The sequence below is a fragment of the Mobula hypostoma genome, chromosome 1 (genome assembly GCF_963921235.1).
Source record: "Mobula hypostoma chromosome 1, sMobHyp1.1, whole genome shotgun sequence".
In the NCBI taxonomy this organism is placed as follows: domain Eukaryota; kingdom Metazoa; phylum Chordata; class Chondrichthyes; order Myliobatiformes; family Myliobatidae; genus Mobula; species Mobula hypostoma.
Window position 1 is genome coordinate 103,017,638 of NC_086097.1, and position 27,583 is coordinate 103,045,220.

Here is a 27,583-nt window from a genome sequence, read left to right on the forward strand (position 1 = left end):
TTCTAGAAGGAAAAGCCTCATCCTGAGAGCAGATGTGGCAGAGATGGAGGAATTGAGAGAAAGGGATGGTGCTTTTACAAGTGAAACTCCACTAATTTCCTTGGCTGCGTAAGTTTAGGGAAGACACACACTCCAGTCCTGCCAAACCCGTGAAATTAAGATGGCTCTCCCACCCCAAAGCCTGGTTAGTGTGGATGCTGTGTGATTTGCTACCCTGCTACAACTCATTGCCAAGAGATAACAGACAGCACACCGCATACAACTAAAGGAATTTTGTTTATGAAACTTAATTAAAAGTTTAGTAAAGAAAAGAAAGAAAAAACAAGAAGGACCCATTATAATTAAACAGTCAAATGTGCACAAGTTGGAGCTGATATTGAACTTCTGTATCACCCAACGCGCTGGGCCCTCAGTCTGTGTGGAAGCAAACAACACCCCGAACATTGCTTGCAATCCATCTCGAACAAATGGGTCTCCCACCGGGTCGTATTCCACCATCGGCTCTCCCCAGCATCTTTTCTCTTCATCTCCCGCCGAACCAAAGCTCCTAGATCAACCTTAGTGTCTCCCATCAAAAAATCCTCTTCCCAGTTCCACCTTCCTAATTGAATGGTACACATTCCTCATCATCCCTTATCTTCAATAACCCATACAGGCTGAAAACAGAACAGACTGCTCTTACAGTACTGTTAAATGAAATACCTACAGCATAACAGTAAAGATGTGAACCAGTGCATTACAAAAGTAATAGGGTGGGAGGAGGTATAGTCCAGGTAGCTGTGAGAGTCCGTGGGTTTGTAATAGACATCAATAGATGAGCTGTCTCCAGAGATAGAGACGGGAGGGAGGTGTCGGAAATAGAGCAGGTAAATTTGAGGGCAGGGTAGAAGTTGGAGGTAAAGTGGATGAAGTCGACGAATTCCACTTGAGTAGCACCAATGCAATCATTGATGTAGTGTAGGAAATTTGGGGGATAGAAACCAGTGTAGGCTTGGAACATACACTGTTCCACATAGCCAACAAACAGGGAGGGATAGCTGGGACCCACGCAAACATCTTTTGTTTGAAGGAAGTGGGAGGAGCCAAAGGAGAAATTTAGAGTGAGGACAAGTTCCAGTAGGCGGAGGAGAGTGGTGGCGGAGGAGAACTGGTTGGATCTTGTGTTCAGAAAAAAACGGAGAGCTTTGAGGCCTTCCTGGTGGGGGATGGAGGTATGGAGAGGCTGGACATTCATAGTAAAAATGAGATGATGAGGGCCAGGGAACATGAAATCATTGAAAAGATCCAGAACGTATGAAGTGTCATGGGTGTAGGTAGGAAGGGACTCAACTAGAGGGGATAAAATAGTATGCAGATATGAGTTCAGTGGGGCAGGAACAAGCTGAGACAATGGGTCTACTTGGACAAGTGGTTTTATGGAACTTGGGTAGGAAGTAGAAACGGGATGTAGGAACTTTGAGGTTGGTGGTGGTGGATGGGAGGTCCCAGAATCAGTAAGGTTGGTGATGTGTGGGAGGCAATGGCCTGGTGTTCCGTAGTGGGGTCCTATTCAAGGGATAATTAAGAAGAGGTGTCTAAGAGTTGATGCTGGGGCTCAGCAAGGTAGAGGTCAGTACGCCAGACTGCTACAGCACCATCACCTCCATCTGGTGCTCCTCCCCTGCTTTTTTTTTCTTCCATGGCCTTTGTCCTATCAGATTCCCCCTTCTCCAGCCCTGTATTTCCTTCACCATTCAACTTCCCAGCTCTTTACTTCATCCCCTTCCCCTTCAGGTTTCACCTATCACCCTGTGTTTCTGTCCCCTCACCCCACCTTTTTAAATCTGCTCCTCAGCTTTTTCTCCAGTTCTGCCAAAGGGTCTCGGCCCGAGACATTGACTATACTCTTTTCAATAGATGCTGCCTGGCCTGTTGAGTTCCTCCAGCATTTTGTGTGTGTTGCTTGGATTTCCAGTATCTGCAGATTTTCTCTTGTCTGTGAAGGTTTTTTTTTTGAATTTGGCAGGGAGGAAAGTGTCTTTACACAGGAGGAAAAAAGAACAAAAATGTTGGGAGAAATAGCATTAGAGCATTTGCATTAGAGCAACAAATAGGGAACTTCTACAGTTAATACAGATCCATTGGTAAAGTGGTTCTAAGACTGGTTTACAGCATCTGTATATAAATGCTGGAAACAAGTGAGTGAGCTACAGGCATAGTTATTAACCAGGTGGATTATATTGTCACGTCAAAACCCATCTAAAATTTGAGCTGCAACAGACAGAAAATCTTCAGTGAAGATAGACAAGGAATGTCAGTTGTGGTTAAGGGCATTATTGTAGTTAGAGAAAGGGTGTCACTGTTTAGAAATAAGAATCAATAGAGGCTACCAAGTAGTGGGAAGGATGTGAAATAAATTTGCAAGGAAATTGTAAAAGCTATAGAGTAAACAACATGGAATCTTTAATTATGCAAAGATTCAGAGAGTAAAAGGGACAAAGGAAGGGAAAAGTTTCTGAATGGCATTGATCAGTACATTTTTAACTTAATAGGGATAAGTTTAATTTCAAAGTAAATTTACTATCAAAGTACATGTCACCATTTATTATCTTGAAATTCATTTTCTTGCAGGTATTTACAGGAAAATAAAGCACTACAATAGAATTTATGAAATTCTGTGTGTGACAAAGATGTACAAACAGCCAATGTGCAAAAGTAGACAAATCGTGCAAGTAATGAGAGCATGAATTGCAGAGTCCTTGAAAGTGAGTCTGTAGATTGTGGAGTCAGTTCAGCATTGAGGTGAGTGAAGTTGTCCATGCTGCTTCAGGAGCCTGGTGAATGTAGGGTAATAGTTGTTCAGGAACATGGTGATGTGGGACTTAAGGCTCTTGTTCCTCCTGCCCAATAGCTGAACTAAGAAGAACACATGCCCTGCATGATGAGGGTCCTTGATGGATGTTGCTTTGTAGCAGGATTGCTTGTAAATCTGCTCAATGATTGGGTCGAAAGGCTTTGCATGTGATGGACTGATCTGAATCCGCCACATATCATAGATTTTTCTGCTCTTGGGCATTGTTGTTCAGTATCAGGTCTGATATAACCAGTGAGGCTATTCACCACTGTGCATCAATAGAAGTTTGTCAAAGCTGTAGATAACATGGCGGAATCTACGCAAACTTCTAAGAAAGTGGAGGTGTTGTTGTGCTTTCTTTGTGATGCCACTTACTTGCTGGTCCCAGGACAGATCCACTAATATGATAACAAGGAAAATCAGCTCTCTGATTTTGCTGATGTTGAGTGAGAGGTGGTTGTTGTGGCTCCATTCAACCAGATTTTCAATCTGACATCTATGCTGTTTCGTCACCACCTTCGCTATGGTCGGCAAGTTAAGGTATGACATTGGAGTTGTACTTTGCTACCCATCATAGGTATATATGTGGGCACATGGCCAAGTCGTTAAGGCATTGGACTAGTGACCTGAAGGTCGTGAGTTCGAGCCCCAGCCGAGGGAACATGTGTCCTTGAGCAAGGCACTTAATCACACATTGCTCTGCGACGACACTGGTGCCAAGCTGTATGGGTCCTAATGGACTTCCCTTGGCCAACATTGGTGTCGTGGAGAGGGGAGACTTGCAGCGTGGGCAACTGCTCATCTTCCATACAACCTTGCCCAGGCCTGCGCCCTGGAGAGTGAAGACTTTCCAGGCGCAGATCCATGGTCTCGCAAGACTAGCGGATACCTTTACTTTATAGGTATAAAATGAGTAGAGCATGGGGCTAAGCAACATAGCCTTGTGATGCATCTGTGCTGATAGAGATTGTGGAGAAGATGTTGCCAATCCAAACTGACTGGCATCTGCATGTGAGGAAATTGATGATCCAGTTGTTCAGGAATGTATTGAGGTCTAGATTTGGAGGTTAGTGATTAGTTTTGAGGGGATGATATTGTTGAATTGCTGCAATCAATGAAGGACATCCTGATACAGGTTTCCCCCACTATCCGAAGGTAGAACTTTCCTATGAAACAGTTCGTAAGCTGGAATGTTGTAAAGTGAATAAGCAATTACCGTTTATTAATATGGGAAAAATCTTTGAGAGTTCCCAGACCCAAAAAATAACCTACAAAATCATGCAAAATAACACATAAAACCTAAAATAACAGTAACATATAGTAAAAGCAGGAATGATATGATAAATACACAGCCTATATAAAGTAGAAATACTTTTCTACAGCACTGTCTAGCGCAGTGAAAATCTCATGGCAGCACTCTTGGCGGAAGTGCTCTCGGCAGAAACACGGCACAAGCGCTCTCGGCAGAAGCACTCTCTCCAGTAACCTTTAAGCTATGAAGCTGCCAAATCATACCAAATAACACAAAAATACACAGCCTATATAAAGTAGAAATAATGTATGTACTGTGTCGTTTCACTTACTGGAATTGGGAAGACTCCAATAAATTGCAATTTCGTCACAGGTAAATACTTGCTCATACGAATAACCACCTTCTATAATTATTTTCTTCAGTTCTGCTGGGAACTTTTCGGCAGCTTCAGTATCAGCTGAAGCACTCTCTCCGGTAAACGTTAAACTATGAAGCTGCCCTCGCCTCAGAAACCAATCAAACCACCCATGACTACCTTTAAATTCCACTTTAGCAACACTTTCATCACCATCGTCCAGTGCTTTCTGTTTCAGCTTATTAAAAAGACTGACTGATTTCTCCTTAAGTATAAGAAAACTTAATGGAACATCACGCTTTGTACACCCATCAATCCACTCAAGCAATAGACTTTCCATTTTATTCATTATTGGATGCCGACTAAGAGAGACCACTTTGCTACGAGCAGAACCAACAGTAACATCAGCAGCTTTCAAAATTCTTTCTCTCTATGTATAAGTAGTGCAAATGGTGGACGCAGGCAAGTTCAATGCGCAATGTCCTTACTTCGTTCACCACAATTGCTTTACGCTAAGTGTAACACCCTTACGAGCTCTTTTAGGCTTTTCCGATACCTTAGAACTCATCTTGCTAACGGATGCACAAGATAAATTGAGATAAAGCGCGTGTTTAAGCAATGGCAGCTAGAATGCAGTTCCGGGGAAGGAGCTTGGCTGTTCGGGCGTGCGCTGCCTTTTTTCATAACAGTGAAAACACCTTCTGTTAGCGAAAACAGGTAATTAATGTAGGTCTTTCATAACAGCGAGTTGTCGTAAAGTGAACGTTCGGAAAGCGGGGGCCACCTGTATAAGCATCTTCACTAGCCAGATGTTCTAATGCTGAGTGAAGAACAAATGAAACATCTGCTGTTGATATGTTGTGACGATAGGCAAATTGGAATGGATTCAAATCATTCCTGAGGCAGGAGTTGATATGCCTCGTGATCAACCTCGCAAAGCCCTTCATCATAGTGGATGCGAGTGCTACTGGACATTAGTCAAAGCAGGTTACCACTTTCTTCTTGAGCATCCACTAGAAGTCAGGGATGATGGCATTGCTGGATGATTCCAGGAAATGAGTAAGTTTCGATGGGGATCAGAGGGAAGTAGTAATAATAATGTTAGAAGATTTGGAATAGCTTATGAAAATATATGGACTACTCCAAGGTGTTTTTTTTAAAAAAAAAAGTCAATGGGAAGAGGTCAATTTCAATGTAATAGGAACTGATCTGGCTTGGATAAATTGGATTTAAGCTTTGTGGGCATTTCTGTACTTGATCAATGGAACCATTTTAATGTAAAGAGATCAGCTATGTAGGTAATGTTTGGAGTAAGGAATTAAAGCAAGTTGATAGGTGACAGATAAAATTTAATGCTGAGCAATATAAATTGGCATATTTTTCAGAAGAATGAAAGGAGGCATTATAAATTTGGGCATCATTCCAAAAGGCTTGCAAGAACAGACATGGTTATACGTGCAACACACATAAAAATTGCTGGTGAATGCAGCAGGCCAGGCAGCATCTCTAGGAAGAGGTACAGTCGACTAACTGAAAGAAGAGCTAGTAAGAGATTTGAAAGTGGGAGGGGGTGAGGGAGATCCGAAATGATAGGAGAAGACAGGAGGGGGAGGGATGGAGCCAAGAGCTGGACAGTTGATTGGCAAAAGGGATATGAGGAGATCATGGAACAGGAGGCCTAGGGAGAAAGAAAGGGGGGGGGGAAGCCCAGAGGATAGGCAAGGGATATAGTCAGAGGGACAGAGGGAGAAAAAGGAGAGAGAGAAAGAATGTGTGTATATAAATAAAGAATGGATAGGGTACGAGGGGGAGGTGGGGCATAAGTGGAAGTTTGAGAAATCGATGTTCATGCCATCAGGTTGGAGGCTACCCAGAAGGAATACAAGGTGTTGTTCCTCCAACCTGAGTGTGGCTTCATCTTTACAGTAGAGGAGGCCGTGGATAGACATATCAGAATGGGAATAGGACGTGGAATTAAAATGTGTGGCCACTGGGAGATCCTGCTTTCTCTGGCTGACAGCGTGTAGGTGTTCAGCGAAACGATCTCCCAGTCTGCGTCGGTTCTCACCAATATATAGAAGGCCACATCAGGAGCACCGGATGCAGTATATCACCCCAGCTGACTCACAGGTGAAGTGTCACCTGGAAGGACTGTTTGGGGCCCTGAATGGTAGTGAGGGAGGAAGTGTAAGGGTATGTGTAGCACTTGTTCTGCTTACAAGGATAAGTGCCAGGAGGGAGATCGGTGGGGAGGGATGGGGGGACGAATGGACAAGGGAGTCGCGTAGGGAGCGATCCCTGCGGAAAGCAGAGGGGGGGAGGGAAAGATGCGCTTAGTGGTGGGATTCCGTTGGAGGTGGCGGAAGTTACGGAGAATTATATGTTGGATCCGGAGGCTGGTGGGGTGGCAGGTGAGGACCAGGGGAACCCTATTCCTAGTGGGGTGGCGGGAGGATGGAGTGAGAGCAGATGTGCGTGAAATGGGGGAGATGCGTTTGAGAGCAGAGTTGATGGTGGAGGAAGGGAAGCCCCTTTCTTTTTAAAAAAAAAAGGAGGCCATCTCCTTTGTCCTGGAATGAAAAGCCTCATCCTGAGAGCAAATGCGGTGGAGATGGAGGAATTGCGAGAAGGGGATGGCACTTTTTCAAGAGACACGGTGAGAAGAGGAATAGTCCAGATAGCTGTGAGAGTCAGTAGGCTTATAGTAGACATCAGTAGATAAGCTGTCTCCAGAGATGGAGACAGAAAGATCTAGAAAGCAGGGGAAGTGTCGGAAATGGACCAGGTAAACTTGAGGGCAGGGTGAAAGTTAGAGGCAAAGTTAATGAAGTCAACGAGCTCAGCATACGTGCAGGAAGAAGCGCCAATGCAGTCGTCGATGTAGCAAAGAAAAGTGGGGGACAGATACCAGAATAGGTTTGGAACATAGATTGTTCCACAAAGCCAACAAAAAGGCAGGCATAGCTAGGACCCATATGGGTGCCCATGGCTGCACCTTTAGTTTGTAGGAAGTGGGAGGAGCCAAAGGAGAAATTATTAAGAGTAAGGACTAATTCCGCTAGACGGAGCAGAGTGGTGGTAGAGGGGAACTGGTTGTGTCTGGAATCCAAAAAGAAGTGGAGAGCTTTGAGACCTTCCTGATGGGGGATGGAAGTATATAAGGACTGGACATCCATGGTGAAAATAAAGCGGTGGGGGCCAGGGAACTTAAAATAATCGAAAAGTTTCAGAGCGTGAGAAGTGACACGCACATAGGTCGGAAGGGATTGAACAAGGGGGGATAAAACCGTGTCGAGGTATACAGAAACGAGTTTGGTGGGGCAGGAGCAAGCTGAGACAATAGGTCTACCAGGGCAGGCAGTTTTGTGGATCTTGGGTAGGAGGTAGAAATGGGAAGTGCGGGGTGTGGGAACTATAAGGTTGGTAGCAGTGGATGGGAGATCCTCTGAGTGGATAAAGTCAGTCATGGTGTGGGAAACAATGGCCTGGTGCTTAGTTTATTGAAACTGGCAGAGCATGCAGTATGTAAAGACTATTTAAACTATTTGGAATAATTTATTTTATGAAGATACCCCAAGTAACACAAGAAAATCATTTTTGTTAGTAGAGGGGTTTGATCATGTATTCATTGTTGGTTTGTGGGTGCTGTGCTTAAGGAAGGATGTCAGTCTTTTGAGAAGAGATTACTAAAATGATTCCTGTGAAGAGGAATTTTTTGTTTGGTTATGTCGATGAACTGGAATATTTGAAATTTTTTTCTTGGAACAGAGAAGAGTTCTGATTAATTGCAATCATGAATGGTGGATAGAGCTGTCAAGAATGAAGGGAATTAGGGGGAATGATTTTGATTTGCAAAAGAACCAAAATTAAAACAAGAAAATGTTTGTATACAGTGAGTGCTGAGTCTGGCATGCAAGAAGACTGGGTTTAGAAGGGAGCTGAATGAACTTGTAGGACTCTGTGGAGACAGTGGAGTGGGATTTGTAGAAATTCTTTTTCATGGAATTCCTTTAGACTTGAGCCGTTTCACTTCCTTCCATGGGTAATATACAGGTTTCCCCCACCATCCAAAAGTAAAGTGTTCCTATGAAACGGTTCATAAGCCGGAATGTCGTAAAGTGAAGAAGCAGTTACCATTAATTTATATGGGAAAAATTTGTGAGTGTTCGCAGACCCAAAAATAACCTACCAAATCATGCCAAATAACACATAAAACCTAAAATAACAGTGACATATAGTAAAAGCAGGAATGATATGATGAATACACAGCCTATATAAAGTAGAAATACTTTTCCACAATCATTGCCGCACTGTTCTCCATAGCGAAAATCTCGCCAAGCGCTCTCGGCCGAAACACGGCAAAAACACTCTGTCCAGTAACCTTTAGGCTATGAAGCTGTCAAATCATATCAAATAACACCTAAAAATACACAGCCTATACAAAGTAGAAATAATGTATGTACAGTGTAGTATCACTTACGGGAATTGAGAAGATATCGAGCACACTGATCATGGTGTGTTAGGCTGAGTCGTCGGAGGTTGGGGTCGTGCAGTGGCCCCCACCATCCGGGCAGCGACCCAATACCGATGCGCGAAGCATGCAGTAGTTGTAAATGTTGGCCCAGATCAGAGGCGACGCAATCAGCAATCGCCTTGGATCTGGGTCGACATTTACGTGCCGGGCGGCACCTAATTAATTAGCTTGTTTATTTTGGCTTTTTTTTAAAAGATGTGTTACCGCTGCATTCTTCGCGGATCGGTATCTGTCCGCAGCCCGGGGGCTGGGGTGGTGGGACACTGGGGTGTCGTCTGTTTCCATCAGGGCAGGCAGGTCATCTTCTATGACTGCCTGCCTCGATGTCGAAGGTCGAGGTTCGTCATCTGCTGTGGCTGATGTGGAAAGCTTGCTTGACTGCTTAGCCGCACACATTTTTAGATCATACAGTTCTTTGTAAGGACTCAAACCATCCTGCAAATATGCCCTAAACCGACGTACCCTTTCAAAATTAAAGTCGTACTTTATCATTGCAGCGAAAATCTCACGCAGTTGCTTCATGTTCAGTTCCTGGACGACTTTACTTTCAGTCCGTTCGCTACTGCATTCAGTTTCAATTGTTATCCTTTCCTCTTCCAATTACATCAGTTCTTCATCTATCAGTTCTTGGTCATGGGATGCCAAAATCTCTTCAACATGATCTTCATCAACTTCCACAAGCCAAACTCACTTTGTCCTTACTTCGTTCACCATGATTGAAACGCTTAATTATGTCTAGTTTTACACTAAGTGTAACACCCTTACGAGCTCTTTCAGGCTTTTCCGATACCTTAGAACTCATCTTGCAAACGGATGCTCACAGGCACATGTTTAAGCAATGCCGGCTAGAATGCAGATCCGAATCCGGGGGAGAATGGCTGCTCGGGGCGCGCGCTGCCTTTTTCCGTAACGGTGAAAAAAACCTTCTGTTAGCGAAAACAGGTAACTAATGTAGGTCTTTCGTAACAGTGAGGTTTCGTAAAGCGAACGTTCCAAAAGCAGGGGACACCTGTACATTCATTTTTTGGTTGAAAGTTAACAGTACCCTTCAAAAACTAGATCCAAGATGGTGAGATTTAGAAGGCTGTACTAATCAGGAACTTTTGGCCTTGGACTGTTAGGAACAATATTTCGGACCTCAACTGAATTTTAATTGTGTTTACCTAGAAGCAGGCTTTCTGCTTCGTTCTGACAAAGGGTCTCGGCCTGAAATGTCGACTGCACCTCTTCCTACAGATGCTGCCTGGCCTGCTGCGTCCACCAGCAACTTTGATGTGTGTTGCTTGAATTTCCAGCATCTGCAGAATTCCTGTTGTTTCTGCTTTAATGTTATTTCTATCTATTGTGTACTTTGTTCCTGCCAGTATTCTTAATTTTTTTTATGAGAACAGTAACTCAAAGAATCAATATTACTACACTAGCTCTCTCAATCACACGTATTAAATATATTTTCAAACAATCGAGAGAAATGTGATGATTCTGGGAGATGTAGAAGAGATTCTGTCAGCAAATTATTATGAAATTGAGTCATAACATAGGCAACTTTGCAGTGTCCCTGCCTTGAATGTGATGAATTGCATCAGGTTGATGGTGAGGCTGACCTGTAATATACGTGTCATCTTCATGAATTATTTCACGTTACTTTTGGAACACAGGAAGCTTTTTTTTCTCCAACTGACCCATAAAATTCGTCTTTAAGCATAGTTCATTATAAGGATCTGAAAACAACTTCAATATATGGGGCACAGAAGTATTTATTGTAAAGCAGTTTTCAGGGGAAAAAGTTCATTCCTGTTATTTTCAACATTCAGGTGAAAAAGCTGAAAATGTTGACATTGTGGCTCTTTTCTTTGCTTAAAACTAATTTGAATTCACCTGTACTATTTCGAACAGTGTGCAGCTCTTTCCTGGAGACTGAGTGCACACTTCTTTTGCTATGAACTTATCATGATGCCCCACTTTTTGGATCTGCAAGTTTTCATTGGCAATAATGTGATAAAGAATCAAGTTATTAATTTTACCAGATAATTCATTTTGATTTGTATTTTTAATCGCAGCTTAAATGGAACCAACTTTTGCAGCTGTGAAGACTCAAGCTGAGTTGTGCACTGTATAGCACCTATTCCAAAAGGGACCACAGTCATGAGCGGGGGAGGCGAGCAGCCTGACATATTGTCAGTCAGTTTTCTAGTAAAAGAACGGTGGAAAGTGGTAAGTTTAACTAAGTTTAGTTATTTTCTCTACTTTAATAAAAGCTGGGAGGCAACAAACTCCAGCTTTGTTTTTAAAAGGAATGGAAAATTATGGAAATGCTGAACAGTTCATGTTTCGATGTAGGAGAAAATGTTAGTAATTTGAAGCAAAGATCCTTGTATTGAAAATCTTTAATTTTGCTGAAAGTGTTCTCTATCAAATTTGCAAGTTAAATTAGTCAGCACTTCGAAGGTAAAATACTCTCACAGTTCTTAGTGGCTTCACAAAATTAAACCAAAGACATATGCTGACTTTTGTGATGAGATTGAAAAATAAATTGTGTTACATCAGAGTTTTTGAGTCACAGTAGCTTGAGTATGCTAATTCATGCCGTAAAAGATCTTTGTATGGGAAGGGCTTTTGATTGTCTGACTTGGTACATGGATTTCTCGTTATTGAGTTCTGGTTTAAGATGGTGCTGGTGAAGCACAGTGACAATCTACAGATAGCAAACAAAACTATTAATTGCACTTTTTCTCAGATACGATCACTGCAATCAATAGCCTGAAACTTCTCTTTTGGGTTTGAGCTGTGGAACTGTCTGTACGACCTAGCATTTTGCAGTGCGAACTGAAGTCTTGAAGGAGCAGGTCAGCTGTGGCGTGGTGTGTATGGGCTAAATCAAGGTGGCTTGGCCCGGGCATGAGAGCAGGGAATCAGCCAATGTTTGGCCATTGCTGTAGTGCACTTGATGTGGCAGAACTGAGGTGATGCAGGCTCAAGTGGTGGGCTCAAGTCCGAAAGCAAGGAAAGACCTGAAATTTGAAGTTCAAGTGCCAGGTTGAATTAGACAGATCAGGTCATGCTGAATCGAGGCGACGGAGTCCAGGCTAGTGTCCTTGAGTGAGGAACAACCTGGTCTTTGGATGATTTAAGCAGCGAACCAGATTGTAAAGATCAGGGTTTTAGGGCCAAGCGAGAGGGAAGGGCTGTTTCAGTTCAATGCTTCGTGAGGTTTACTCATCTCTATGCTGAGCTAAGCTGAAGTCACAGCTAATAGGCTGCTGAATCAGCCCCAGTGATGACTTGCATGGACTTCAGTTCTGAATGTTATTTGCTTACTTTTATTGTTTGCACGCTGTGATTTTGTTTTTCCCTGTACATTGATGCTTGATGGTTTTTTTATGGACTCTATTGGCTTTCTTCGTTTTGTGGCTGCCCGTAAGGAGACGAATCTCAAGGTTGTATATGGTTTACGTACTTTGATGTGTACTTTGAATGTAAGATTCTATGAGAAAAATGCTTGTGGTCCTTGTTTCTCAGCAACTTATAAGGAAAGCCTTTAATATTTTAATAACTTGCTGAGTCTGCAGGTATACTTAGGAATAAATTTCTGCATAGTAAATGTTTTTGATCTTGACATGGAATATCTTTTTACACAGTAGTGGGTGACAGGGATGCCCTATTGGAGGTTGGAGTGAGGAGAAAATATGATGGAGGCCTTCAAGATACTCCTGGATAAGTGCAAGAAAGTGAAGAAAATGGAGTGGCATGGAGATTGTGTAGCCAGAAGGGATTAGTTCACTAGGTGCACAATATTGTGGGCTGTGTTGTACTATTACTTTCTTCTACTTTTTCCTGACTAGGTAAATTAAAATTGATGGTTTCACTCTGGATATTTGGATTATATTTGCCTATTGGGAATGGACATTGACCTGCACTGCAAATTCCAGGAAGACCCCTGATAGCCTTGTACAATTCCAATGTATAGGATAGAGGTGGACATTTGGGCTCAGAAAAGGCTTATCACAGAATGCTCTGTATTGTACATGGTGTACTCCATACAAGGTGATTTTAGGAGATAATTGTGATTGGTTACAATTGCCTTAGACATTAACAAATTAACAGCTTGAGAAATAGAAAGCTTCCTAGTAAATGGTTAGGATCACTGTTTGATTTGTTTGTGGCATTGAGCCCATTGCTGGGAACATCAGGAAGGACAGTGGAATAGGCTTGTATTCACTGTCGGTTTACTGATGAGCATTTGCAACTATTTTGAGCAGGCTTTGAGGGCTAGAGTCCAAGTGAAAGTAAGGCTATGCACTTGGTGTCATCTGATCCCTGATACCCCTTTTTGTCATGTCTAATTACAATGATTGGAGGATCCAGGGCATGTTCCAAAAACTGGTGTTATTAACTGTAATAATCTATTATAAATATCTGTGAAGAAAAGGGAGAGATTGGATGCCGTATGGCGTTCATTATGAGCTAATTTAGTGTACAGCTGCATTGATCTGCGAATCGACTCCAGAACTTCTAGGTACATAGAAGTACCTGCTGAGCTTCTCTTTGTCCCAATTATTGCTGCAGGCTGTTCCTGCCACCTGAGCATTTTATCCAGAATATTTGAGAGGCAGTGATCCACATGGAATGATTTCAAAGTACTAAACAAAAGTGGTGCTGGATTCTGTTGAATGGTTTCTGAGTAGCTGTTTGAAGTCATTTGGCAGAATGTATCATTAGAGCTTTCAAACAAGCACAATGTCAGATACCAAGCAGTGTTTAATTGTTAGTGCCCAGTGCCCTGGAGCTGGCTGTGGGAGAATGAAGTAGTCATTCATGTACTTGTGGAATGCACATTTACCAAGAAGGCTTGGAAGGAGAAGCAGTGAGGTTGATGTACATCCTGACAACTGCTCAGCATATTATCTGTTACATAGATTGTTCCCAGGGACACAGGCAAATATCAGCTGTTGCTAGAAGACCACCAGTTTACTGAAAGATGGGGTCTGAACTCAGTGACTTTGCAGTACAAAAGTTTGGTTTAAAAAAAAGCTACAGTATAAAACCATGCTATCAAGCCAAACATGACTGGGCTCTGTGGCTTTCAAAATAAAAACCTCCTTGGACTAGGTGATGAAGGACTCCACATAAAAGAATATTGATATCCTGCTCGTGTTATGCAAATGAAATAGCATTTCTTATGATATATTCTTGAAAATAATCTTATTCTGTTAACATGTGCATTTGATTTTTTTTTGCAGTCGGAATGGTTGCTTTTTATCTTGGTGTCCTCCATTCCATGATATCTCAAAGTTCATTTTAGCAGTTAATTCTGTTACTCATGGAGTGGTGTCCAGATAAAGTCTCTTCATTCATTAAGCAGATGAATTGAATGCCAGTTCTGTGGATCAGATGCTCTTTGGAGTGATTAATAACCTCCATTTCTATTTATTTTATTAAATGTAAAACCTGAAAAATACCAAGAATGTGAAAGCATTTGGGTCATTTTTTGTTTCCATTATTTAATATGCTTCTATATCTGTTAACATTTTGCTTCTATAATTTGTTAAGTGACTGGCTGTTGGATAAAGATTATACAGATAAAAATTGAAATATGAAAAAAAAGTGGGGGAAGATATGTTCTAATAAGACTGGCAGTCTAAGGATAAGAGGTAGAAATCTGATGTTGTGGCGTCCCGCACATGCGGGACTCAAACTGCCATCTGGAGCCGCGGGCAGACACGCGGCAGCGTGTTTGGAACTACCTGCTTGGGGAGGACTTTCCGGGGACAGTCTGATGTCACGTCCGCCCCGCGGGTCGCAGGGGCCTATGGGAGGGAAGATTTAAGCGTGCAATTTTGAATCAGTAAAGGCATTCTGAGTTCAGATCTCTCTGCCTCCGTGTGTTTCTTTAGTGGTGCGTTTGCGCGCGACTACATTGGTGACCCTGACATTCCAGATGGCATCTGCAGCCAGCGACTCAGCGACCAACCATGAGTTCGAGCAACTCGCACAGTGCGGTCTCTCTGAAGCTCCTGACCTTCTGGGCCACTCAGCCCCACATTTGGTTCGAGCAGGCTGAGGCCCAGTTCAATATCAGAGACATTACAGCCGACGCCACGCGGTACTACTACGTGGTCAGCACGCTCGACCAGGAGACGGCAGGCCGGATCATTGACTTTCTACGCCAGCTACCAACAGAGCACAGGTACACTAAGCTTAAGGTGCTGCTGATCCGTACCTTCAGACTCTCCCGCTGCGAACAGGCGCGCGGCTCCTACACATGGACAGCCTGGGCGACCGCACGCTATCCGAGCTCATGAATGATATGCTAGCGCTCATGGACGGCCATAAGCCGTGCCTTTTATTTGAACGGTTGTTCCTCGAGCAAATGCCAGAGGACATTCGCCGCCTCCTCGCGAGTGAGGATTTCAGTGACCCACGCAGGGTCGCGGCTAAAGCAGACGTCCTTTGGCAAAGCAAGCAACATGGAGCAGCCTCCATTGGCCTAGCCACGATCGCGCGCCCCAAAGCCCAGGCCCCGCGACCGAAGTCGTCGAGACCCACGTGGAAAAAGACGAAAGTTCGGAATGATGGTGTTTCTATCACCAAAGATGGGGCTCAGGCGTACGCCGCTGCCGTCCACCAGGTGCTTTTCCGGGAAACGCCGGGGCCAGCTGTCGCTAATGGCTATGACGGCTGGCCACCGAGACAGCCTCCTGTACCTCTGGGACCAACACTCCAGGTGGCGCTTCCTGGTAGACACCGGGGGCCGAAGGCAGCATACTCCCCCTCTGCCCCCCCGCGCCCCCCCCGAACATGGACACTTGTAATGTGGTCCCAGGCCCCAAACTCTGCTGCAAATGGCACGAGTATTTGGACGTACAGCCCGTGAACTAGCTCACTGCATTTCGGGTCCAGCTGTTTCACTTGGACTTCCACGTTGGCAGCAGTGTCATAGCCACTACTGGGGGCAGATTTCCTACGAGCCAACTGCTTCCTGGTTGACCTAAAAGGCCAGTGTTTGGTCCATGCCGAGACGTTCCAAACTTTCCAGCTCGGAGACGCCAAGCTACCGGCCCTCCACCTGGATTCCATGACCCTCTCAGGTAACGAATTCGCCAGGGTGTTTGCGGAATTCCCCTCCATAGTCACCCCGCAGTTCTCCACGGCTGACCCCAAGCACAGTGTGCAGCACCACATCTCCACGCAAGGACCGCCGCTGCATGCCCGAGCTCGCAGGCTCCCACCTGACAAACTCCACCTTGCCAAGGAGGAGTTCCATAAGGTGGAAGAGATGGGAATCGTACGCTGCTCAGACATCCATGGGCATCCCTGTTGCACATGGTGCCCAAGTCCGCAGGAGCATGGAGGCCCTTCAGAGACTACAGAAGGCTCAACGACACCACAACCGCCAACAGGTACCCAGTACCCCACATCCAGGACTTCACGGCGAACCTGCATGGAGTGACCATCGACCTGGTCAGGGGATACCATCAGATCCCAGTGCACCCCGCTGACGTGCCCAAGACAGCCCTCATCACCCCGTTCGGCTTGTTCGAATTCCTGAGGATGCCTTTCGGTCTCAAGAATGCAGCCCAAACTTTCCAAAGGCTCATGGACTCGGTGGGACGTGGTCTGAATTTCATTTTCATTTACTTGGACGATATCCTGGTGGCCAGCAGTTCGCACCAAGAGCACGTGGCGCATTTGCGCCAGCTCTGCCAATGCCTGAGCGACCACGGACTGGCAATCAATCCGGTGAAGTGCCAGTTCCGGCTGACGTAGTTCGACTTCTTGAGCCACAGAGTCAACCGACATGGCTCAGTTCCCCAAGCTCAGCACGGTCAAGAGCCTGCAGGAGTTCATAGGGATGGTCAACTTTTATCATCGGTTCGTGCCGGTGGTGGCACGCATCATGAGACCCTTGTTCAGCCTGATGGCCGGCATAGCCAAAGAAGTAGCATGGGACGCGGAGTCCACGGATGCATTCGAGCAGGCCAAGGAGGCGCTGGCAAAGGTGGCCCTCCTAGTGCACCCAAGAGTCGATGTACCCATGGCGCTCACAGTCGACGCTTCTGACACAGCAGTCGGCGGAGTCCTGGAGCAGCTCGTCGAGGACCAGTGGCGACCACTCCCTTTCTTCAGCCGGCACCTACGGCCAGCAGAGGTGAAGTATAGTGCTTTTGACAGAGAGTTGCTAGTGCTCTACCTGGCTGTCCGGCAGTTTGGGTACTTCCTCTAGGGAACGGAGTTCACCATGTATACAGACCACAAGCCCCTCACCTTCGCACTGGCCAAAGTATCAGAGCCATGGTCGGCTTGGCAGCAGAGGCACCTGTCCTTTACTTCAGAATTCACCACGGACGTCCGCCACATCGCAGGGAAGAACAACGTCGTCGCCGACACACTGTCTCGCCCTGACTCCACTCAGTAGGTATCCTCAGGAATAGACTACGCAGCACTGGTGGAAGCACAACGGTCGGACACCGAGATCACGGCTTACCGCACCACCGCTTTGGGGCTCCAGTTGGAAGACGTCTCCGTCAGCCTGGCAGCGGATCGACTCCTGTGCGACGTGTCTTCCGGCAAACCCCGACCCGTGGTACCAGCAGCATGGAGGCGCCGGGTGTTCGACACGCTGCACAACCTAGCCCACCCGTCCATCCGGGCGTCCCATCAAGTGGGTAGCGGACAGATTCATCTGGCACGGTTTGTGCAAACAGGTCAGACAGTGGGCCAGGACCTGCATACACTGCTAGACCGCCAAAGTCCAGTGACACGTGAAGACTCCCCTCCAGCAGTTCCAACCGACGCACAGGAGGTTTCAACACATCCACGTGGACATCGTCGGCCCCCTGCCAGTCTCCCAGGGCGCCTGGTATATCTTTACCATGGTAGATAGGTTCACCAGATGGCCGGAAGCCGTACCGCTCGCAGACACGTCCACTGAGTCCTACGCCAAGACGCTCATTGCAAACTGGATCGCCAGATTCGGCCTCCCAACGGACATCACCTCTGATAGAGGGGCACAGTTCATGTCTGGTTTGTGGACAGCACTGGCGCAGCTCCTGGGCACCCAGCTACATTACACCACAGCGTACCATCCCCAGTCCAATGGTTTGGTAGAGCAATTCCACCGGCATCTCAAGTCGGCCCTGATGGCGTGCCTCCAGGACAGATGAACTTCCCTGGGTCCTACCGGGCATCTGCACAGCCCCCAAGGAGGACCTGGACACCGCCTCGGCGCAATTGGTTCTACGGCGCCCCCCTGACTGTCCCAGGCAAGTTTGTACCAGAGGCCTGAGGTTCGGAAGAAATTCCAGCAGCGGTGCTAATGAAGCTGTGAGACAAGACAGGGACCCTGGCACCGGTCCCAACCTCTGGGTATGGTCCCACGCCATCCTTCACCCCTAAAGACCTCCGAGACTGAGTATGTTTTTATTTGCAGGGGCATGCTCAGGTCACCTCTACACCGGCTGTACGCGGGACCCTTCAAGGTGATCCGGCACAACGGAGCCATGTGTGTCGTGGTGGTGGGTGGCCGGGAAGAGACTTTTACAGTGGACCGCCTCAAACCGGCGCACTTAGATATTGAGCAACCAGTGAGGGTACCCGCACCGCGCCGGCAAGGCTGGCCACCCAGGCAAGCCACACAGACTGGGGGCTCCACTCTGGATGTTTCTGGGGGGGGGGCTGTGGCGTCCCACACACGTGGGACTCGAACTGCCATCGGGAGCCGTGGGCAGACACACGGTAGCGCGTTTGGAACTACCTGCTCGGGGCAGACCTTCCGGGGACAGTCTGACGTCATGTCCACCCCGCGGGTCGCAGGGGCCCATGGGAGGGGAGATTTAAGCGTGCAAATTTGAATAAGTAAAGGCATTCTGAGTTCAGCTTTCTCTTCGTGTGTTTCTTTAGTAGCGCATTTGTGCACGACTACAATGTGTTATTTGTGTGTAAACTGTGATTTGTGCTTCAGAAGCATTATTTACAGTTGATCATCTGTGCCAGCCATTAATTAATGGAAGTGTAGCTCTCTCAGGACATCTAGAGGCTTTGGTATATAATATCAATCGGAGAGCATATGCTTATGTATATTTTTGGGAAAACATGGAGAATTGACATTATTTGCCTGATTTCAGGCTTCTGTTCTTGTCTTTTTGTGGCTTTCCTCTGATTTACCTCATGTTTTAAACCACAAGAAAAACCTGCAATTAATTCAAAAACAGAAGCTGTGTAATTTAAACGTGTCATTTAAAAATATCAAATATTAAGAATTTAGATACATTTTCTCAACCTTATAATTTCTTCACTAATCAAATTTTTAAAAGAGTAAGTCTCCAATTCTTTCTGGCATTGTGCTATGAAATTTGTTTAGCAGTAGCAGTACAGTGGAATGCAAAATTACTATAAATTACAATAAAAATACAGTGGATTCTGGTAATTGGGACAGCCACTTATTTGGAACATCTCTTAAAGAACAGAAACTAATTGAGAAAATAGTTGGGATTCCCTTCATTTATTTGGGATGTTATGACTCTTAATTGGGATAGGGGACTGTAGCTAACAGTTTCCAACTAGCAACAATTGCACGCATTTGTATGGTCATTAGACACTAGCAATGAGTTGTTTTTAAATAGCGTCAGCTGCGAGTGCTTGTGTTATCTTATCCATTTGGGCAGACAGGCACCAATTCATAAAGCAGCGATTTTTTTTTTGATCACTATTATTTTATGTTGACTTTTCGGAGGAAAGCAATGAAGACCAAGGCACTGTATGCACTGGTGTCTGTGCTGATTTTATTCATTTACGGTCAATCAAAAGAACATGGAAATGTACACTGGATAAATTCCTCTGTTGATAACTATTAAGAACTAATACAGTTTTATTGTGCTATAGTAGTATTGGGAGTGTTCTAATTTGTTACTCAGTTAAATGGTAGTTTGTCTTTTTATACCTTTTAACTACTTCTAGTAAACTTCGGCTAATTGAGGCACCTGCTTAATCGGTGGTGGGTATATGTTTGTGTATAACAGAATGAAATAAAGCCTGATAAAATACATTGCTTGTACATCATAGTTTTTGCTCATGGTAAGTTTCCTCTGATAATGGAGACCAAAAATTGCCTTGCAGAAAGCAGTGCTTTGTTAGCAGGTGTGACCTTGGTTGTTCTGGTTTTAACTGACATTTGTGTCCTTGATATCCTATCCTGTTCTACTGATGCTCAGTATGTGCTCAGGAATTAGTACTTCTGTTTTTCCATTAGTTATCTTATAGCCTTGCTGCTATGTTTAGATCATCATCTCTCCCACTCTTTTGGAATAACAGAGGTTTTTTTTTGCCTTTGTCAACTTGATGTATGTTATTTTGCCTTCCAAACTAATATCTACCTTAAACAACAGGAATTCTGCAGATGCTGGAAATTCAAGCAACACACATCAAAGTTGCTGGTGAATGCAGCAGGCCAAGCAGCATCTGTAGGAAGAGATGCAGTCGACATTTCAGGCCGAGACCCTTCGTCAGGACTGACTGAAGGAAGAGTGAGTAAGGGATTTGAAAGTTGGAGGGGGAGGGGGAGATCCAAAATGATAGGAGAAGACAGGAGGGGGAGGGATAGAGCCAAGAACTGGACAGGTGATAGGCAAAAGGAGATACGAGAGGATCATGGGACAGGAGGTCTGGGAAGAAAGACAAGGGGGGGGACCCAGAGGATGGGCAAGAGGTATATTCAGAGGGACAGAGGGAGAAAAAGGAGAGTGAGAGAAAGAATGTGTGCATAAAAATGAGTAACAGATGGGGTACGAGGGGGAGGTGGGGCCTTAGTGGAAGTTAGAGAAGTCGATGTTCATGCCATCAGGTTGGAGGCTACCCAGACGGAATATAAGGTGTTGTTCCTCCAACCTGAGTGTGGCTTCATCTTTACAGTAGAGGAGGCCGTGGATAGACATGTCAGAATGGGAATGGGATGTGGAATTAAAATGTGTGGCCACTGGGAGATCCTGCTTTCTCTGGCGGACAGAGCGTAGATGTTCAGCAAAGCGGTCTCCCAGTCTGCGTCGGGTCTCACCAATATGTGAAAGGCCACATCGGGAGCACTGAACGCAGTATATCACCCCAGCCGACTCACAGGTGAAGTGTTGCCTCACCTGGAAGGACTGTTTGGGGCCCTGAATGGTGGTAAGGGAGGAAGTGTAAGGGCATGTGTAGCACTTGTTCCGCTTACACGGATAAGTGCCAGGAGGGAGATCAGTGGATAGGGATGGGGGGGACGAATGGACAAGGGAGCTGTGTAGGGAGCGATCCCTGCGGAATGCAGAGAGAGGGGGGAGGGAAAGATGTGCTTAGTGGTGGGATCCCGTTGGAGGTGGCGGAAGTTACGGAGAATAATATGTTGGACCCGGAGGCTGGTGGGGTGGTAGGTGAGGACCAGGGGAACCCTATTCCTAGTGGGGTGGCGGGAAGATGGAGTGAGAGCAGATGTACGTGAAATGGGGGAGATGCGTTTAAGGGCATAGTTGATAGTAGAGGAAGGGAAGCCCCTTTCTTTAAAAAAGGAAGATGTCTTCCTTCCCTTCCACCACTATCAACTCTGCCCTTAAACGCATCTCCCCCATTTCATGTACATCTGCTCTCACTCCATCCTCCCGCCACCCCACTAGGAATAGGGTTCCCCTGGTCCTCACCTACCACCCCACCAGCCTCCGGGTCCAACATATTATTCTCCGTAACTTCCACCACCTCCAACGGGATCCCACCACTAAGCACATCTTTCCCTCCCCCTCCCTGCATTCCGCAGGGATCGCTCCCTACACAACTCCCTTGTCCATTCGTCTCCCCCATCCCTATCCACTGATCTCCCTCCTGGCACTTATCCGTGTAAGCGGAACAAGTGCTACACATGCCCTTACACTTCCTCCCTTACCACCATTCAGGACCCCAAACAGTCCTTCCAGGTGAGGCAAAACTTCACCTGTGAGTCGACTGGGGTGATATACTGCGTCCGGTGCTCCTGATGCGGCCCTTTATATATTGGCGAGACCCGACGCAGACTGGGAGACCGCTTTGCTGAACATCTATGCTCTGTCTGCCAGAGAAAGCAGGACCTCCCAGTGGCCACACATTTTAATTCCACATCCCATTCCCATTCTGACATGTCTATCCACGGCCTCCTCTACTGTAAAGATGAAGCCACACTCAGGTTGGAGGAACAACACCTTATATTCCGTCTGGGTAGCCTCCAACTTGATGGCATGAACATCGACTTCTCTAACTTCCGCTAAGGCCCCACCTCCCCCTCGTACCCCATCTGTTACTTATTTTTATGCACACATTCTTTCTCTCACTCTCCTTTTTCTCCCTCTGTCCCTCTGAATATACCTCTTGCCCATCCTCTGGGTCCCCCCCCCCCGTTCTTTCTTCCCGGACCTCCTGTCCCATGATCCTCTCGTATCCCCTTTTGCTTATCACCTGTCCAGCTCTTGGCTTTATCCCTCCCCCTCCTGTCTTCTCCTATCATTTTGGATCTCCCCCTCCCCCTCCAACTTTCAAAGCCCTTACTCACTCTTCCTTCAGTTAGTCCTGACGAAGGGTCTCGGCCTGAAACGTCGACTGCACCCCTTCCTACAGATGCTGCTTGGCCTAATATCTACCTTTTTGTTCTTTCCTTCCTTTTTCCTGCATCTTAACACTTTTTAAATATTTGACACTTCATGGTTCTGACCAGAGTTTCAAATACAAGCTAATATCTTCAGTATCTGCAGTATTTTGGTTTTGTTGAATGGCTACTGATAGACATGAATTGCTGGGAGAGTGCTGAATTTCTTAAGATCCTTCATCAGGATTGGAAAGGAAGGGTGAAGAAGCCAAAATAAGAAGGTGGGGGGAGGGGAAAGACAAGTCAGGTGATAAGTAAAGTCAGGTGGTTGGGGAAAGGGATGAAGTAAGAAGATGGGAGGTGACAGCTAGATAAAGCAAAGGGCTGGAGAAGAAGGATTTTGACAGGAGAGGAAAATGGATCATGGAAAGAGGAAGGGCATCTGGGAGAGGCGATAGGCTGGTTGGAGAAGAGGTAAGAGGCCAAAGTGGGGAAATAAAGAAGAGGGGAGGGGGAAAGACTTACTGGAGAGAAATTGATGTTCATGCCATCAGGTTGGAGACCACCTGGACAGGATATGAGGCATTGCTCCCTCAGCCTGAGAGTGGCCTAATTGTGGCAGAAGAGGAGACAATGGCCGACGTGTCAGAATGGGATAGGAATTGAAATGGTTGGCCACTGGGAAATTCTGTTTTTTGCAGATGGACTGAGATGCTTGATAAAGTGGTCCCTCAATCTACGTTGGGTCTTGGGAGCACTTGATACAGTAGATGACTCCACCAGATTCGCAGGTGAAGTCTGCCTCACCTGGAACTACAGTTTGGGGCCCTAAATGGAGATGAGGGAGGAGGTGTAGTATACTTCAGTCACTTCAGGGAGATTAGTGGAGAGGGACAAATGGATAAGAGAATCACAGAGGGAGCAATCCCTGTGGAAAGTGGAGAGTGGAAGGGAGCTAAAGGTGTGTTGAGTGGTAATATCCCATTGCAGATGGTGGAAGTTGTGGAGAATGATGTGGAGGTTTATAACCAGTGAAATTTGGAATAGTGAGCAAATGATATAAGAAAGTGATTTGCTTGGATTTCCAGCATCGGCAGATTTCCTCGTGTTTGCGTAAGAAAGTGATTGTTCATTTAAGATGGAAGTGAGATAAAATGTTCTCTGAGTGTAATGAGTCTTTTGAGCTATCTTCCTCAAAGGCCAATAGAAGCAGAATACATAAATCTTAAGGCAAAAGTCAATGGGTTCTTTATAAGCAGAAGTGAAAAGTTACTGTGGGTAGACATGAATCCAGAGTTCAGGTTATAATTCGGTTGATCATGTTTCTGTTCGATGGCAGAGCTATGTGGCCTATTACTAATTTGTATGCTTGAATGCAATTATAAGTAAGGTATAACATTGACCTTTTTATCCTATTGATTTGTTTTGGAAATATTTGCATTGTAGGTTAGCTGTTCTGAGTAAAATTTTAACCCTTTTTTGGGCCATCTGTTCTTTGATTTAACTGAATCCATAATGATTTAAAATAATTTATAATATATTTTCAGGCCCTCTGTACATGGACTATTGACTCTGAATAGTTGAGTACTCTGGATTCGTGGACATGTGGGCCTAGAATCTTAGCCATACACCAGATTTGAGGACGTGGCCACTGTTGATACCTGCTCAGGAGAAGATGGTGGAGAGTCATTTCCTTTTTTTTTCAGGATGGTGCCAAGCTGCAGTCTCTGTCGAGGTCATGACTCAGATTTAATTGCTTTCAAGTTCACATTTATTGACATTCAACTGTGTACATGTATATCACCAAATGAAACAATGTTCCTCCAGACCAAGGTGTACAATCAGTACATGTGAGTCGCCCATAACAGAAAGTAATATTACCAGAAATAAATGAACGAACAGTAAAATATATTCCAGAAGATTTGACATTTAGCATGAGTTACATTTACAACGCAAGTTTAAAAAGTAAACAGTAGAGCACTACTGGTGCTTCATACACGGGACCTGAGTGATGGCAGGGAGTTCAGTAGTCTCACAGCCTGTTTCCCATCCAAACAGTTTTTGCCCTAAAGTTGAGTTGCTTCCTGCCTGATAGTTGGGGACCAAAGAGATTGTGACAGAGATGGGAGGGACCTTGACAGTACTAAGGGCCCTGTGTACGCAGCGCTCCTGATAGACTTCTCTATTGGGTGAAAGAGAGACCCTGATGATCCTCCTCAGCAGTTCTCACAATCCTTTGTAGGGTCTTGCTGTCAGGTTCCTTGCAATTCCCATGTTAGGCAGTGATGCAGCTGGTCGGGACACTGTTAATGGTGCTCCTGTTAGAATGGATGGGGGGGTGGGGAGGATGGAGGATCCTCCATTGCCTCAGTCTTCTCAGGAAGTGGAGATGCTGCAGTGTTTTATTTGACTGAAATGATGGTGTTGAGCGACTAAGTGAGTTGTCTGTTATGTATGTTCCCAGAAACTTGGTGCTCCTATCTCTCTACAGAGAAGCAACGAGGAGTAGTCATCTTCCTAAAGTCCACGATCATCTCTTTAGTCTTTCCCACATTCAGAATCAAGTTATTGTGCTCGTACCATTTTACCAGCTGCTCTGCTCAGCTCTGCCTCCTCTCTATATGCCACTTGTAGTGGTTGTTGATGAGGTCAGCCACTGTTGTCATCAGCGGACTTGATCTGGATCTAGCATACAGTAATGCAACAGCAATGTGAGAAGTAGCAGGCTAAGTATGCAGCCCCCAGGAGAGCTGGTGTTTAGTGTAATGGAGCTAGAGATACCGCTGCCAGCATGTACTGACTGTGGTGTTTTTGTCAAGAAGTCCAAGATCCAGTTACAGAGAGGTATTGACACTCAGCAAGGACAGATTACATATCAGCTTCTGGGGGATTATCATATTCGATACCATTTTCTAGGTGGGACAGGATGGAGTGGAGGGCAGAATCTATGGCATTGTCAATAGACTGATTTGAGTGATAGCGAACCAGAAAGGGTCCAATGTAGCAGGAAGATGGGATTTAATGTCACTGGACTGTAGTCATTAAGGCAGGGTACTGTTGCCCTCATGGCCATTGGGTTGATGGTGGCCGCCTTGAAACCTGTGAGGACTGGGACTGTTCCAGAGAGATGTTGAAGATGACTGTTAGAATCTCTGATAACTGTGCTGCACAGACCCTCAGCACCTGACCAGGTTTGTGATCTGGCCCTGAATAGGGTCTTCCTCTCATCAACTCCAACCAGAAAGAGTTCCTATTCCTTGGGGGAAGAGGGGGCCATAGTTTGTTCCTGTTTGGACCAGTGATAATTCCCAGGATGTTGATGGTGAACGAACTGAACATTATTGAATATCACGGGAGTAGCGGATTTAGTGTTTTTTTGAAATTATCATTGGCATCTTATTGCATCTAGGTTATTTGCACCTTATGAACCCGAGTGAGGACATTGTATAGGTTTTTGTCATATGTGGGTTTGAAGTATTGCATTCCCTCTGTCAATTCCTTTCCCATCTCATCAAATGAAACAATCCATGCCTCCATGCAGCTAGAATTAGATAATGTTTAGACACAGATTGATGTGACTCTCTAAGTATTGAAATTATACAAGTTCTAGGCAGTGAGCATCTTAGACAAGAATGAGCTTAACCACAGTTGATAGTATTGCTGTTGTTTATTAAATGGAAATGTAACCGGATCAGCTACTTGTATATTTTGCTTACATGAGGAAGTAGGGAGCTGAGTATTCGCTAATGAGTGAATCATCGCTTGATATCTCAAAAGCTTTCTACTATCTGCAGTACAAAAGCTGGAAGTGTGTGCATGCAGTCACACACACCTCAATAATATGCAAATGCTTTGAGAGGCTGGTCAAGGATTACATTTGCGACTTACTACCACCCAAACTGGACTCCCTACAATTCGCCTACTAACATAACTGATCGACAGACAACGCAATAGCCACTGCTCTATATACCGTTCCTGCACATCTGGAGAAGGATGCTTATGTGAGAATGCTGTTCTTAGACTACAGTTCAGTATTCAAGACCATAATTTCATCCAGGCTCAACAAGAAGCTCAGAGACCTCGGCCTTGACCCTGCCTTGTGCAGCTGGATCCTGGACTTCCTGTCAGATTGCCAGCAGGTGGTAAGAGTGGGCTTCCTCATCTCCACCCCTCTGACTCTCAACACAGGAGCTCCTCAGGGCTGTGTACTAAGCCCCCTCCTTTACTTCCTGTATACCAATGACTGTGTCACCACCCATAGCTTTAATCTGCTAATTAAATTTGCCGACAACACTACATTGATTGGCCTATTCTCAAACAATAAAGAGGTGACCTACAGGGAAGAAGTCATCTCTCTGACACAGTGGTGCCAAGAAAACAATCTCAGTGTCACAAAAACAAAGGAGTTGGTTGTGGATTACAGGAGGAATGGAGACTGGCTAATCCCTATTGACATCAATGGATCTGGGGTTGAGAGGGTAAACTGCTTTAAGTTCCTCTGCATCCACATCACCAAGGACCTCACATGGTCTGTACACACCAGTTGTGTGATGAAAAAGGCACAACAGCGCCTCTTTCACCTCAGATAGTTGAGAAAGTTTGGTATGGGCCCCCAAATCCCAAGAACTTTCTACAGGGGCACAAAGACAGGTGTGCATAAAGGGCCTGAAGGATCATTGGGGACCCGAATCACCCCAACCACAATCTATTCCAGCTTCTTCCGTCAGGCATCAGACCGATTAACTAACGCTGATTTGAGTATGTTTCTATGTACATTGACTGTTCTATTTATTATAAATTATTACAAATTACTGTGATGGCACATTTAGACGGAAACGTAACGTAAAGATTTTCACTCCTTGAGTATGTGAAGAGTGTAAGAAATAGTCAATTCAATACTCTTCAATTCAATTCAATTCAACAACTCTCAACACCATCCAGGGCAAAGCAAACACAAGGAATTTTGCAGATGCTGGAAATTCAAGCAACACACATCGAAGTTGCTGGTGAATGCAGCAAGTCAGGCAGCATCTCTA

At 45.4% G+C, this 27,583-nt stretch overlaps 1 protein-coding gene across 3 annotated transcripts in view; it reads left to right on the forward strand.

The window, feature by feature from the left end:
- Positions 1-27,583, forward strand: part of LOC134349599 (tau-tubulin kinase 2-like) — a 350,526-nt gene that overhangs the window by 87,267 nt on the left and 235,676 nt on the right. For all 3 annotated transcript variants that reach the window (XM_063054164.1, XM_063054174.1, XM_063054168.1), the window contains exon 2: positions 11,032-11,185. In XM_063054164.1, coding sequence (XP_062910234.1) covers positions 11,117-11,185 — 69 coding nt within the window. In that variant the 5' untranslated portion in view covers positions 11,032-11,116. The remainder of the gene's footprint in view (positions 1-11,031; positions 11,186-27,583) is intronic.